We start from the raw sequence: 15,234 nt of genomic DNA on the forward strand, positions 1-15,234 counted from the left end.
TCATCTGCTACACACTGATAGTTATACATCAGGGTTATAATTAAGGGTGTGATTTTCAGAAGCGGTCAGCACTGAACTAACTTCTCTCACTGAAGCCAATGGGAGCAGAGACAGGACAATGCTGAGTGCTTACAAAAAACCTTGTCCTATTATTTGTAGCATCTTTCAAATCTAAACTCAAACTTGTTAACTTAAAATCATGTTGTTCTGAACAGTTAGTACCTATGTTTGTTACAATAACTCCAAAGGTAACTAGAGCTGAAAGAGACCACAGGAAACAGTTTATTAGTTACTATGTGCTTTACGCATGGTTAGTTTCACTGGTGCCCCTCTGTTCATGGTCCGTTTCCCCTTTTCCTGTGTCACCCCTAAAAATGCTTCTTTTAACTATTTTTTAAAAATTGACTATGTCACATTGGTAGTATCCCACCTCGAGTCCCTGCAAGTAGGCAAGTGTTATCATCCCCTTTTTACTGGTTGGGAAACTCAGGATCAGAGAGATAAGAATTGACTCAAGTCAGTGACAGAGTTGGGATTCAAACCCAGGAATCAGGTCACGATTTTATGATCTCCAAATCTGGAGTAGCATCCCCTCACGGAAGTCAAAGGAGTCACAATGATTTTACTGTGATTTGACACAAACAGATCTAGTTTCTGCTGTAACTATTAGGCCGACGCTCCTCCCTTATATGCAAATAATACTCACTAAGTTTGTTTGTGAGAAATACAAGACAAAAGAAGCAACAAACTATTAACAAGTGAAGAACACAAGTAGGTATATTTAAAAAGTCCCTGCACAAGGTAAACCAAAAGAGCCACTGTCGTGCTGATGAGGAGAGCTGCGCTTTAGACTCCTTTTAATCCCTCTTGATGAGTGCACCCCTCTGGGGCAGGTTTTTCTATCTTCACACTCCTCTGGATGAAACCACACAGTCCAATCTCTCTTTTGGCGGGTCTCTGGGCAGTAGCACTTCTGTTTACCAATGGAGTTAACCCAACAGACCCAACTGTGTTTGATACCTGTAAGCCCTTTTCCTTCTGCAGCCTGCGACAGCAGCTGATTAAAGTGATCCAAAACCAGCTTCTTCAAAACAAAGGATTATTCTGGGATGAGTATAAAAATATTGCTCGGGCTTGCAGGAGTGAAATCAGGAAGGCCAAATCACACCTGGAGTTGCAGCTAGCAAGAGATGTTAAGAGTAACAAGAAGGGTTTCTTCAGGTATGTTAGCAACAAGAAGAAAGTCAAGGAAAGAGTGGGCCCCTTACTGAATGAGGGAGGCAACCTCGTGACAGAGGATGTGGAAAAAGCTAATGTACTCAATGCTTTTTTTGCCTCTGTTTTCACGAACAAGGTCCGCTCCCAGACTACTGCACTGAGAAGCACAGCATGGGGAGGAGGTGACCAACCCTCTGTGGAGAAAGAAGTGGTTCGGGACTGTTTAGAAAAGCTGGACGAGCACAAGTCCATGGGGCCGGATGCGCTGCATCCGAGAGTGCTAAAGGAGTTGGCGGATGTGATTGCAGAGCCATTGGCCATTATCTTTGAAAACTCATGGCAATCGGGGGAGGTCCCAGATGACTGGAAAAAGACTAATGTAGTGCCAATCTTTAAAAAAGGGAAGAAGGAGGATCCTGGGAACTACAGGCCAGTCAGCCTCACCTCAGTCCCTGGAAAAATCATGGAGCAGGTCCTCAAGAAATCAATTCTGAAGCACTTAGAGGAGAGGAAAGTGATCAGGAACAGTCAGCATGGATTCACCAAGAGCAAGTCATGCCTGACTAATCTAATTGCCTTCTATGACGAGATAACTGGCTCTGTGGATGAGGAGAAAGCAGTGGACGTGTTGTTCCTTGACTTTAGCAAAGCTTTTGACACGGTCTCCCACAGTATTCTTGCCAGCAAGTTAAAGAAATATGGGCTGGATGAGTGGACTATAAGGTGGATAGAAAGCTGGCTAAATTGTCGGGCTCAACGGGTAGTGATCAATGGCTCCATGTTTAGTTGGCAGCCGGTATCAAGTGGAGTGCCCCAGGGGTCGGTCCTGGGGCCGGTTTTGTTCAATATCTTCATAAATGATCTGGAGGATGGTGTGGATTGCACCCTCAGCAAGTTTGCAGATGACACTAAACTGGGAGGAGTGGTAGATACGCTGGAGGGTAGGGATAGGATACAGAGGGACCTAGACAAATTGGAGGATTGGGCCAAAAGAAATCTGATGAGGTTCAACAAGGAGAAGTGCAGAGTCCTGCACTTAGGACGGAAGAATCCCATGCACCGCTACAGACTAGGGACCAAATGGCGCGGCAGCAGTTCTGCAGAAAAGGACGTAGGGGTTACAGTGGACAAGAAGCTGGATATGAGTCAACAGTGTGCCCTTGCTGCCAAGAAGGCCAATGGCATTTTGGGATGTATAAGTAGGGGCATTGCCAGCAGATCGAGGGACGTGATCATTCACCGCTATTGAACATTGGTGAGGCCTCATCTGGAGTACTGTGTCCAGTTTTGGGCCCCACACTACAAGAAGGATGTGGAAAAATTGGAAAACATCCAGCGGAGGGCAACAAAAATGATTAGGGGACTGGAACACATGACTTATGAGGAGTGGCTGAGAGAACTGGAATTGTTTTGTTTGAGGAAGAGAAGAATGAGTTGAATGCTTTCAACTACCTGAAAGGGGGTTCCAAAGAGGCTGGCTCTAGACTGTTCTCAGTGGTAGCAGATGACAGAACAAGGAGTAACGGTCTCAAGTTGCAGTGGGGGAGATTTAGCTTGGATATTAGGAAAAACTTTTTCACTAGGAGGGTGGTGAAACACTGGAATGCATTACCGAGGGAGGTGGTGGAATCTCCTTCCTTAGAAGTTTTTAAGGTCAGGCTTGACAAAGCCCTGGCTGGGATGATTTAGTCGGGGATAGGTCCTGCTTTGAGCAGGGGGTTGGACTAGATGACCTCCTGAGGTCCCTTCCAACCCTGATATTCTATGATTCTATGATACTATGATTCATTCACTCAAAGGTACACAATCACGCAGAGCAAAGGGTTAAAACAAAAGACCTACACATATACTTCCCCTTAACTAAACCTTACTCTTTCCTTGAATGTTTAAGTAAGTTCCATTCAGCCTAGTTACCCTCCGTCTCTGGCCTGGCAGAAACAGACTGTCCTGCTGCATTCCTTTCCTCCTTCCTTCCATGTGTCTCTGTCAGTGTCTCCCCCAGGCAGGTGCTGACAACCCATTCAACCCCCCATTCTTCCTTAGGACACCAGCATTTTCCAAGTTTTAATATCCCCTGTGATCCTAGGCTCAGACCTGAGAATACTAAACCTTGCCAGCCTGGCTGGAGCTAGGCAGAGGCCTTCTCCAATTAACAGCCCCCCAACTGTTTCCTTAAGGACTCTTGGTATTCTCTGGATCAATAATGGGCAACCTGCAGCCCGTCAAGGTAATCCACTAGCAGGCCACGAGACAATTTGTTCACATTGACCACCCGCAGGCATGGCTGCCCGCAGCTCCCAGTGGCCGCAGTTTGTTGTTCCCAGCCAGTGGGAAGCTGTGGAAAGCGGCAGCCAGCCTGCACCACTTCCTGCAGCGCCCACTGGCCAGAAACGGCGAACCGTGGCCACTGCGGGTGGCTGTGCCTGCGGATGGTCAATGTAAACAAACCGTCTTGCAGCCAGCTAGCAGATTGCCCTAACGGGCCCCAGGTTGCCGACCACTGCTCTGGATTGTCCCTTATTTTTGCCATTGTTTTATTTCCTGTTTGTTTCCCTCCCTCTTTGATTTAACTCTTTGCAGTCAGGCAGGATAATATCAAACAGGTTAACTGAGATACATCTGATATTCATAAAAATAATGCACTTAACTCCCTCATTCTCCACAGCCACTGTCATTCTACTTCCAACCCTGTAAAGCTGCAGAAACTTTATTATTATTAAGCAGGTTGTTAGAGTCCATTCACATATTTTTTATTTCAGCATCTGTAAATCATGGCTCTTTTACAGCACTTAAGTACAGAAAAATATACCTAAAACCCTGAGACAAGGAGGTGTACACTTGCTACATGTTTTTCATAAGTTTCTGATATCAGACTTTACTTTTACTGGGCCTATACCACAGTAGGGACTAAATCACATGGTTATGACCAAACGTAGAAAAAAATCATTGCTGTATCTGTAGAAATTCTACGACGACGTATATAGTTATGTAACCCTTCTGCCCGTCAGAGTTGGCAGCAACAAGGGCCGGGTTCAATATCTGGGGGATCCATTCCAATAACACAATGCCAACCAGCTCGAGCCCCCACCCAGTGACCTGGGACAAATATATACCACCCCTGCTGGGCGCCTCCAAGAGGCAATACTTCCCCTCTTGCAAGCACCTAGTCTGAGTGTAGCAAAAAGCCTTTTAATAACAGAGAGAAACAATGTGGCATTATGTTGGGGAAACATCACCAACAGGATTCATAACACAACCCATGAGCAAAAAACCCACCCCAAGCAAATTGGGGCATGCCCTTTCCCTTTGGTTCTTGAGTCCAGCAACCCCAAATCACCCAAAGTCCCAAAAGTCCAGTGACCCAAAAGTCTCTGTCTCTGGTCAGGGCAGCCCCAGAGTTCAAAAGTTTATCTACAGAGCTTTACCTCCCAACCTGGGTGGAGATGGGGGCGGAGGTAAGAAGCACCTTACATGATCTGAAGCTGACCGCCCCACAGCTCCATAGGCCTTCGCTCCGCTCCGCCAGCCGCCCCACAAACTGCTTCGCTCAGCTCCGCTCTGCGGCCCACATGCAGCTCCCGCCGTCCCATGAACTGCTCCACCAGCCTGTCCACAAGGCACTCCAGCCGTCCCGCAAACTGCTCCACAATATATCTTCAGGCTCCCCCCACTACTTAACACAACGCTCAGTGATTTCAGCTCCTAGTCAGTTCAGCTCTTTGGTGAATTCAGCTTGTAGTAAGGGAGCCTCAGTGCTGGTGCACTATTAGCCCATAGTGAGCTCAGCAGCCTGTAACTAGACTTCTAATGAATTAGCTCTGATATTCCACAGTGGAGAGAGGAGGAAGTACAATTAGCATGTAAGGCCCTCACCAAGGGGCCCATGCCACCAAGTATTAATACTTGTCCCCACCCTCTCTCCATTCATAGAGTTTTGGAACCCATGACCCTTGCCTAGCGAGTGCTACTTAGTTGATGGTGAGTCCCTTCATCATAACAAAAGGCCAAGTACAGTTCCAAGCACAGTTCCCATAATCAGGGTAATAACAATTTATTCTTCCTGCCCCAATAACAGAGACACTGGGGATCCCACAGCAGCCAAAGTGACCATTTGGGCAGCTATGGCCTCATTCTAGGCGGGGTGGGTGTGCCTATGCAAATGAGATCGGCCCCTGAAGTTCTTTTCCACAACTTGCCACACCTCACCACCAGATGTCAGGGTGGAGCTCATCCTGACACTGCTTACATCTATACTGTGCCATATGCTTGGGAATCAAATTATACTGATGTCCTGATTGGACTCCATGCCTTGTAAATTAAAAAGCAAATCCTCCTAGCAAATCTTTGAAAGGATATGGGAGGTCATGCATGCTGTAGAACAAGTGTGGTTTTACTGTGCAGAGAGAGGCAGAGCACAGCAACATTACACCTAGAGTTTGCGCAGCACTGCTTGGTACACTGCAGAAAGTGCACTGAGGAGGGAGTGCAGGCCCTGGATGCAATTTGTGGGTCTACGACTACACTGTCCATACACAGGGGCCAGCTGCTGCAATCCTGCTGCTGGAGTAGCAGTCACAGATTAGGTGCAAAAATGTTTTGCACCCTTTCCTGGATAAGAGGAGAGAGGATTCTTCTTACTTAGCCTGAGGAACCTAAAAGGATTTGGCCCTAAAAGACACCATCAATTTAACAATCATACCTCCCTTGGACCAGTTTTACATGTACGGCTACTAGAACTGAAGAAGAGTAGAGGAAAAAAATATTTTATATTTTTTTATATATATATATATATATATATTTCACTACTTTTCCTGTTTGTTTACTTTGCTCATTTGCAAGATCTTTATGCATCACTGTTCCCCTACAGCCAGTTTCCGCTAGTATTTTTGTGAGTCTCTCACACTAACAAGGAAAGGGGAATGGAACTTTCAACAGCACTGAAAAATGTAATTGCAAAAAACAAACCTGGGCACCGGGTACTCAGGAGCAGGTGAAGTGACTGAAATTACTTTTAACTCATGTTTGGAAATTGACTAGAATTCTAGGAGACTGTGTCCCTTAACCCATACATAATAAAGATTTGAAACAACTGATTTTAATGTTCAGTGCTTTACTTGAACCACAACTTTATAAGCCGTTACTGTAGTTTGAATGTGTAAGATCTTGTAAGAATTGCAAAATGAATTTTTAATCATTCTTTTGTCCTAGACACCCACCCAAATTAGCACACAAGCCTTACAAAGAAGTCCTGGGCATCCTTTTATTAATCCATGGGGGTATTTTTTGTCACTGCTGTATCAGTTTGCTGAATAGAGGGACAGTAAGTACAGTAATAAACTCAAGAATCCCAACTTTTCAGGCACAAGATTAAATCCATCTCTGCCCTAGAAACCAAAGTGACCAGAACCCTGCTGAGATCACACACACAGAATTAAGTGAATAATAGCACTAGTAGAGCTGTCTGTGATGATGTCACTTTTCTCAGCAAGTGATTCTTAACACTCTTGTTCTTTTATGTAAGAATATAAAATAAAATCCAACAACCAGGACTGACATCACATCGAATTAATTTAATTTTTTTCAAATGTTTCTCTCTGAGAGTTTATTATAAATATTACGGAAAACAAGGTTATGCCCATCTCCAACTGCTTTCTCTTCTCTTATACCGAGACTGTAAAATCTTTGGGGAAGGGTCTGTGTTTGTACACACAGCACAATGGGGTCATGGTCCTTGACCAGGGCTCCTAGGTGCTACCAAAATACAGATAAATAATAGTAATAAATAATAATCCATTTAACGTTTCTGATGAATGGAGCTTTGAATGGAATGCAAGTGAGGTTATCATTTTAGAGCATTTATCTAATTAGAACTTTCATTATGGGCCAAACTCTGAAAGTCTTAGTCAGACAAAATCCTACTGACTTCAATCGGAGTTTGCCCTGCTAAGAACTTCAACCCAGATCCACTTAGGTGCCTAACCCACAGACTTGGGTGTTCAAGTCCTGTTTTTAGGCACCACTTCGATCCTCAAACACCCCCACTTGGCTGTTGCCTAACCCTGTAGATGCCTCAACTAACTCAGTGCCGAAGTGTGTGGAGTACAAGTTCCCTAGGTGCCCATGTTTCTGGGCATGCGCACAGCTCCCTGATTCTCAGGATCTGGATGCCAGTCTCCCACCTACACCTCAGAGAGATCTATGAACCAGGAGAAGATAGGTGCACCTCCACGTAACTCACATGTGGGGCCTGATGTGGTAGGCATACTCAGGAGGAGCCACCTAACACCTCAGCACAAAACAGCAGAGAAGCAAGAAGAGGAGCTATGAGCTATCCTGAGGTGGGTCTCCCTCAGTCTTTCCCATTGAAGTTGTTCTACTTTCATTAAATAACTGAATAATTAAATATGAACTGGGCTAGAGAGAAAGTGAGAATCACTCTTTAGTCCAGTGGTTAGGCCACTCACCTGAGAAGAGGCAGGTCCCTGTTCAAAGCTCTTCTCCTCATCAGGCAAAGGGAGGACTTGAACCCATAGGGGCCGACTCCATGGGTGCTCCAGGCCTGGAGCACCCACAGGGAAAAAATGGTGGGTGCTGAGCACCCACCAGCAACCCCCCCCATCAGCTCCCCCGCACCGCTTCCCAGCGCCTCCTGCCCACCAGGGCCCCACGGATGAGCGCCTCCAGTCTGCCGCAAACAGTTGTTCAGGGAGGCTGAGAGGGAGGGGGGAGGAGCGGGGACGTGGCGTGCTGGGGGTGAAGGGGCGGAACTGGGTGGGAAGAGGCAGGGCTGGAAGAGGCGGGACCGGGCCTTGGGGGAAGGGATGGAATGGGGATGGGGCCTGGGGCAGAGCTGGGGGTCAAGCACCCCCCGGCAGTTTGAAAAGTCGGCACCTGTGCTTGAACCAGTGGTCTCTCACATGCTGGGTGAGTACCCTAACTGCTAGGCTAAAGGTTAATGAGAAAGGTTCTCCCCCTGGCAGTTTTGTGGTGTTAGGTGGCCTCTAAACATGGATCAGGCCCCATACATGAGTTAAGCAGAGGAATGCTTATCTTCCCCCCATTTGTGGATCAGTAGCTGAGACAGGCACCACCCAGCAGCAAGGATTTAGCCACCTATCTCTGGAAGAGGGGCAGGGCTTAGGACACATCCCTGTCTCGTCAGTATCTCCCACTGACTAGCTTAGGTAGCTCCCCACCGTGTGTGCTGGCTTTTGTGGCTTGCATTCTAAGGTGCCTCTCTCTCCTCATCCATTGTATAGGGAGCCTAGGCGTGCCTAACTCAGGCTTAGTGGATCAATGTTGTTCCTGTGATTTTTCTAGGCGCCTAAAAGTTAGTGACACTCAGTGTCACAATGCCTAAAGCCCCTTTGTGGATCCAGATCTTCAAGAGTTTGGTTACACAAAGAGAGGAAACAAACATACCACAGCCATGGCACTTCAGTTGACCTCTCTTCAGTTCCATTTAAAAGTGAACGGAATGTAATTTAACTACAGAAAAACACAATCGGACTCTTCTGTAACTAACACACATAAAAGTTTGCAGTGCTACTTTACACGATCCTGAAAGACGGTAATACAAAGATATCATGATCTCAAGTTCAGCACACCATTTAGTTTTCTGTAGACCAGCTTTAACATAAAGGAAGTGCTAGTTTAATTAAGATTTTTACAGAGACAAATGGTTACATTTTAGGCTGTAGGAGCACATAGAATGATTACAGAAGAAAATCAAGAAACAAAGTAAAAAGATTACCAAAGCCACACTTACAGCAACCTGAGCTTCAGGAGACATGCTCACTCCTTTGGCATCTTCGTCCTCTGGCTCTTCATTCTCTTTGTTATCAGTGCAAGAGGCGGTATCTTGGACTGAACAGGTACTAAGTAAGTCAGGCAAACTTGTAGATGGATACTTGAGAGACTCCTCTTCAGTCCCTTCCTACCAGGAACACAACAAAATACACATTGTGTCTCTCACAGTGTACCATTCAAGTACATGATGAAGCTTTGCTATTTGATAGTAGGCATTTGCTCTCCAGATTAAAACCCAAGCAAATTATTCAGTTTTTCAAATTTAATCCAATTATATATTTCAATGTGCTAAAACTTCAAGTTTAAATTGTAAAAATTAAAAGTTTCCTGTTCCCAGTCCCAGACTGATTCAGAAGGTTCATGAAGATCAGTGAACCTTCCAATGAACAAGGAGGGAATTTGTATGAAACAAAAAATCAAAAGAGTTCCATATAATTTTGGGTTTACACAGTAATTACACAATGGACTAGTCCATTTCATTCAACAAATGTGTAACAAAGACCAGGGAGTATTCTAGGGAAATAGGCATGACAGTCTATGCATGACCTTGTCTACATACAATTTCTGTGCCCTTGTAACTGATTTGCTTAGCGGTATTTTGGGCTGTTTGGTTTTTTTTTAACCAAATACTTATACTGTTACAACTCTGATGTAAACACAGTTATATCGGTACAAATGTGCCTTATACCAGTTTCAGAGTAGCAGCCGTGTTAGTCTGTATTCGCAAAATCGATTAGTCTCTAAGGTGCCACAAGTACTCCTTTTCTTTTTCCTTATACCAGTATAATTCATTCCCCTTCCCACAGAGGAATAAGCTCTGCTGGTATCAATGCAACCACACTAGGGGAAACTAGGCAGGGAGGTGGATGGGGGGTTGTAACATTTTAATTATATTGGTATTGTTAAAATGAAATAACTTTTGCATGCAGACAAGCTCCATGCATTCTGTAGAATTCAGAAACATCAGGAGGCAGATTATACATATATACACTTCACACACTTATAACACATACATATAGTGGTGATATGAAAATTCCCCGCACAATGCTGTCAGTTCAACTCAGTTCAGAACCTAGAACATTCAGGCCCTGATTCTCTATTATCTTGCATACTTTCCAGGGTAAATAATAACACACAGTACAGGGCAAGAGCATTCTATCTCTGTCAAGACAAATCCAGGGCTTATGTGGCAGTTTCCTCATACAAACAAATGTCCAGAGGGATCTCACGGAGCTCACTACACTTATTTTACTTATCTTGGGCTGATTAGAAATCTGATCCTCAAATATGAATGACTACTATATGAAACAAAGCAAAGATTTGTATACTTCATTTGTTAGGTTAGCAAATACTCTTCCCAGGAATGTGAAAACTGAATCTATAGAGATTGTGCTGACACTAAGTCTGGTCAGAACCCAAAGAGCTTTATGTTGCAAACATTCTTGTTGATTGTATAGATGCAATTGCAGCACAAGTGGAGAAGGAATTTTAAGAAGGAATTCATGTAGGCTGATATGCCCCCTTTGGAAGATAGCCCAAGTGTCTAACTGAAGTGCAAACATGTTTGCATCTATTCAAAGTACGTTGTCGTCAAGGTGAAAACTGGCGGAGTTAATACTAAACTGTAATCCCGACAAAGGACTTTGATGCACTTCAGTGGCTAATTAAAATACTATATAAATTTTAAGTTTATGCATCTTGGTTTTTGTTCTTGAATACTCTGGGACATTTTCTCTTCTTGAAAAATGTGAACATTGGGCACTGGAAGTAGTTATCAAAGAAAATCCAGAAGAGATTAAGCCTCTCTATTGTATGTATAATTAAAATCTATATCCCACCAAATTAAAGGATCAACTAGGCTAGAAGAACAGTGACCACCCCATTTTTGGCATGTATTTAATGCTCAGCCTACATGATGATCCACATCTCTAATCTCTCCTATGATGAAGGAAGACTAAGCTCTGTTAATAAATTAGTTTCATCTTATTTACATGAAACATCACATCACTTTAACTGCAAAAAAATTACTTCAAGCCACTAACATAAAAAATAAAGAATGCAAACACATATAACAACATCTAGAGACCTCAGGCACCCGGGTATTACAGAAGTACATAGACAGATATGTAGGATATGGGTGAGAATTTAAAGAAGCTGAGAAGAGTTTGTTTTGTTCTGTAGGCTACATATTTTAAGAAAATGCTGTTTGCCAGAAATGCATGAAGAAATGCACAGGCATTTGCTGTTATTGTACAAGCAAATGAGCTGTCTTGTATATCCCACTGTTTATTTGCCACAGATTTATTGTGAGTGCTGTGCAATTTTTATATCAGTACACAAAAATTAGAAGTCCAAATATGCACACCCAGACGACTGAACATCTGGCCTTGTTTATATTTGTAACAGACACAGACTGTCACACACTTCTAATATATATATATATATATCCAGAATTCTAGCAATGAAGAGAGTGAGATGTAAAGTTACCTACCCTGCTAGCTACCACCAGCTCCACTAGACCTGAAGCAGATCGCAGAATAGCCACAGCTTCCTGATGGGAGAGTCCAACCAAAGACTGACCATTGATCATTAGGAGCTCATCACCAGCTGTCAACCTACCATCCCTATAGAAAAAAAGGGGGAAGCATTATGAGTCTAAGTAAAGGTTCTTGCAGCCAAGCTGTGCAGAAAATTTATATTTAAATGCAAGCATGCAGAAAAATGAATAAAGCACGACTTAGTTGGGTCTAAAATACTTTCTAATATTTGTCATTTTATTAGCCCAATGTAAATAAATTTTTTTACGGAAGTGTGAGCTAACTCCCCTTACCCCTTTTTTGAGTTCTGCTGAAAGTGCTATAAACAAATCAAGCAAGCCTACGTAGTCTTGTGAAGGAACAAACATTACATTACCTATGAGCAGAGCCTCCTTCCTCAACATGCGCAACAATGATGCCATGAGGGGATCGCTTTGATCCTCTTCCTCCTGTAATCTGGATCCCCAGCCCGTCTGTCCCCTTCACCATGTGCATCTTCCAGATGTGGCATCCTTCTCGCTGAGAGAAAAGGTTTAAAGAGTCCTTGAATTTGTATTTAGATAATAAAATAGTGTCCTGAAAATGCCTAGATACTCAGGGTGGGAAGAAAGCAAAGAACACAGGTAGGGCTATCTATGGGCCTGACTGAAAGCCCATTGCAAGCAATGAAAAGACTCCCACTGACTTCAGCCGGGAATCAATCCCCAAGTTTCCTGTCTGCTTATGGTGCATGAGTATTTAGAGCTGCTGAGTGTAGTCCTTTGTTATCTACTATCCAACGTGAAGGAAGCTGAGCGGGGAGCAAGTACCACAGACCAGAGGTTCGGCGCAGAGTCTGGTCTCATTGGTGAGCACTGAGTTTATTTCTCTGCACTGTATTGAAGTGTTTCTGCCCTGGCACAAGGCTGATGCCGGGTGCTAGCACTTTGCCGCTGCACTGTTTTCCATTCAACAATAGTCAGCAGCCTGCATGGCCGTGGCCTTAGTCCAAAACCGTTTTAATTGAAAGTCATTAACATTTCCAATAACTGAACAGAACAGTAAGATGTTATTCCAGGCTGTATCTTATATTTGGAAGGGTACAAGGATAGCATGGATGTCATTACCACATGGATGTCCACCATACTACTGTATTTAACCTTCTAGAGGCACTTGCAGTATTCCCTATACTTAGAAATATCACCTTCAGTTTAACAACTGCAGTTCGTAAGTACCCATGATTAGTGCTGCCAACGGTATACACTGATTGTACATAATAACTGACGGTAAAACATACATTTATTTTTATTTCCTTCAATTGATAAACAAACAAACACACACCTATCCAAATTGCTTAACGTGCTCAGAGCAAGGCAGAACACGAATGAATGACCTGGCCGTGAGGAGTCATGATGCCCATTGAACTGACTGCGATAGCTCTCAGGCTCTACCAAGCCCAAAGGAAGAGTTTTGAGATTACTACTAAGCCAAATGGGGCGCGGGGGTGGGGTGGGGGTATAAAAAACAACCTGAAATCTCTTACACAGGAGTTGATGAGATTATAATTATGACAGAATCTGTGAGTTTTACAAACTTGGGAGCTATGCAGAAATGCATATAACTGTGAGACAACTTTTCTCAGCTTGTTGAAGTCACTCAGCTTTGGTTTATTTCTTAAATGTCACCTCTAACTCTCTTATCTATTTCTGACTTACCCTACTCTGTACACAACCAACGTTTTTACAGTATACAAAAGTGCAGTACCAAAAAAAGATTCATGATCAGATCACAACTGCCATTCCATGCTGGATAAAGTTAAACACTGTGGGAAGCATTTAAAATTGCTACTTGTTTCGGAGAAGCAGCATTGTCAAGTGCCCTGGTGAACCTAAAATTCTTGGCAGCAGCACGTATGTTATTAGGAAACAGTGTATATCTGAATCCTTGTTCAGGGTGGGAAAGTTTTACAGTGAGGCTTTGTAGCATAAGTATTTTGGGCCCAATTTTTCTTAAGCTCTTAAGTGTAATGTAACCCCCACAGGAGTTTTACATAAACATCAAGGTCAGGCCCAGTATGTGTGTAAATGGCTGGGAACAAAAAGGAAAATGATAGCTAAATAGTATAGAATCTATAGACTATAGCCATCAGTGGTAAGGAAACTGGGTCTGGAGAGTTAAAACAGTGTTTAAAATACAATTTAAGAGCTTGACCCTGAAAACATTTGAGTCTGTGTGTAACTTCACTTCACGGAAACTGCTCACCTGAGTAAAGTTATATATATATACACACACACACATACACGCTTAAGGGCATGGCTAGACTGGAAACTTCAAAGCGCTGTCACGGGAGCACTCCCGCGCAGCGCTTTGAAGTGCGAGTGTGGTCACGCTCCTGGTAATCCACCTCCACGAGGGGATTAGCTCCCAGCTCTCGGAGCCTGTTTACACTAGCGCTTTGAAGCGCTCTGACTTGCTGTGCTCAGGGTGGTGATTTTTCACACCCCTGAGCCAGCAAGTTAGAGCGCTAAAAATGTAAGTGTAGCCAAGTCCTAAATGTTTGTAGATTGGATCGAAAGCATCAACAAAGCGTGATCTCCCGATTAAATAATAGGCCATGACAGAATGAGGAATACTTTGAAGTAAATTAGAGTGAAGTATGGAATAACTTGTTAAAAGACAAGAACTAATGTCAAGTATATTTATCCACCCTAAAAGTGGAGCTATACAGTTCCAGCACTCTGGAGAATTTTTATTGCTATAATAAATTGGCTTGTTTCATACTAAAAATAGTTTAGCAGAGAAACAAATTCTCCCCTCAACCAAGATTAAGTTACAGAGATGACAATTAACTTCAACGCAGGCTGCACGTTTGAGTTACCAATCATGGAATTACATTTTAGAATTGAGGGCTTGCCTTTACAGGAACACTCAGGAAAATTAAATCCAAATTAAACTGTGTGAATTAGAAATGGATAAGCTAAACTGCATTAAATCCCTGTGTGGGTAGTTAATTAAGATAAACTTAATTGAGGTCACTTTAATTCTGAATGAGAGTGTCCACACGGGGTTTAATGCAGTTTAACTAAGACTATGTCTACACTGAGACCTTACAGCCGCACAGCTGTCCCGCTCAGCTGCGCCTCTGCAAAGTCTCCCAGGTACCAGCTTTATGCTGGCGGGAGACAGCTCTCCTGTCGGCATAAGTAAACCACCCCCAACAAGCAGCAGTAACTATGTGAGCAGGAGAACATCTCCGGCCAACACAGTGCTATCCACACCGGCGCGTCTGTTGGTCAAATTGATGTTGGTCACTGGTGTGGTTTTTACTGACAAAAGTGCTAGTGTAGACATTTCCTAAACTGCTTTAAATTCACACCTTTAGTTAATTTGGATTAACAGGAGAGCTGGCTTTATTTGAAAGAATCCTTATTGAGGTTGCAGGAACAAACCATCCCGATGTGTATAAAGAATAGGAAATATGGCAGGCGACCAGCTTGGCTTAACAGTGAAATCTTTGCTGATCTTAAACACAAAAAAGAAGCTTACAAGAAGTGGAAGACTGGATGTCATAAATATAAAGGGAAGGGTAAACCCCTTTGAAACACCTCCTGGCCAGGGGAAAGCTCCTCTCACCTGTAAAGGGTTAAGAAGCTAAAGGTAACCTCGCTGGCACCTGACCAAAATGACCAAT

The 15,234-nt window shown here is 43.6% G+C and overlaps 1 protein-coding gene across 12 annotated transcripts in view; it reads right to left on the minus strand.

The window, feature by feature from the left end:
* Window positions 1-15,234, minus strand: part of PDZD2 (PDZ domain containing 2) — a 334,633-nt gene that overhangs the window by 70,721 nt on the left and 248,678 nt on the right. For 11 of the 12 annotated variants that reach the window (XM_073343663.1, XM_073343664.1, XM_073343666.1 and 8 more), the window contains 3 exons: window positions 11,941-12,083; window positions 11,519-11,651; window positions 8,987-9,154 (listed from right to left, as the gene is read on the minus strand). The exons of the other annotated variant lie outside the window; for it this stretch is intronic. In XM_073343663.1, coding sequence (XP_073199764.1) covers window positions 8,987-9,154; window positions 11,519-11,651; window positions 11,941-12,083 — 444 coding nt within the window. The remainder of the gene's footprint in view (window positions 1-8,986; window positions 9,155-11,518; window positions 11,652-11,940; window positions 12,084-15,234) is intronic. 12 annotated transcript variants of the gene reach the window in all.

This window comes from Lepidochelys kempii, chromosome 5, assembly GCF_965140265.1.
Source record: "Lepidochelys kempii isolate rLepKem1 chromosome 5, rLepKem1.hap2, whole genome shotgun sequence".
Lineage (NCBI taxonomy): Eukaryota > Metazoa > Chordata > Testudines > Cheloniidae > Lepidochelys > Lepidochelys kempii.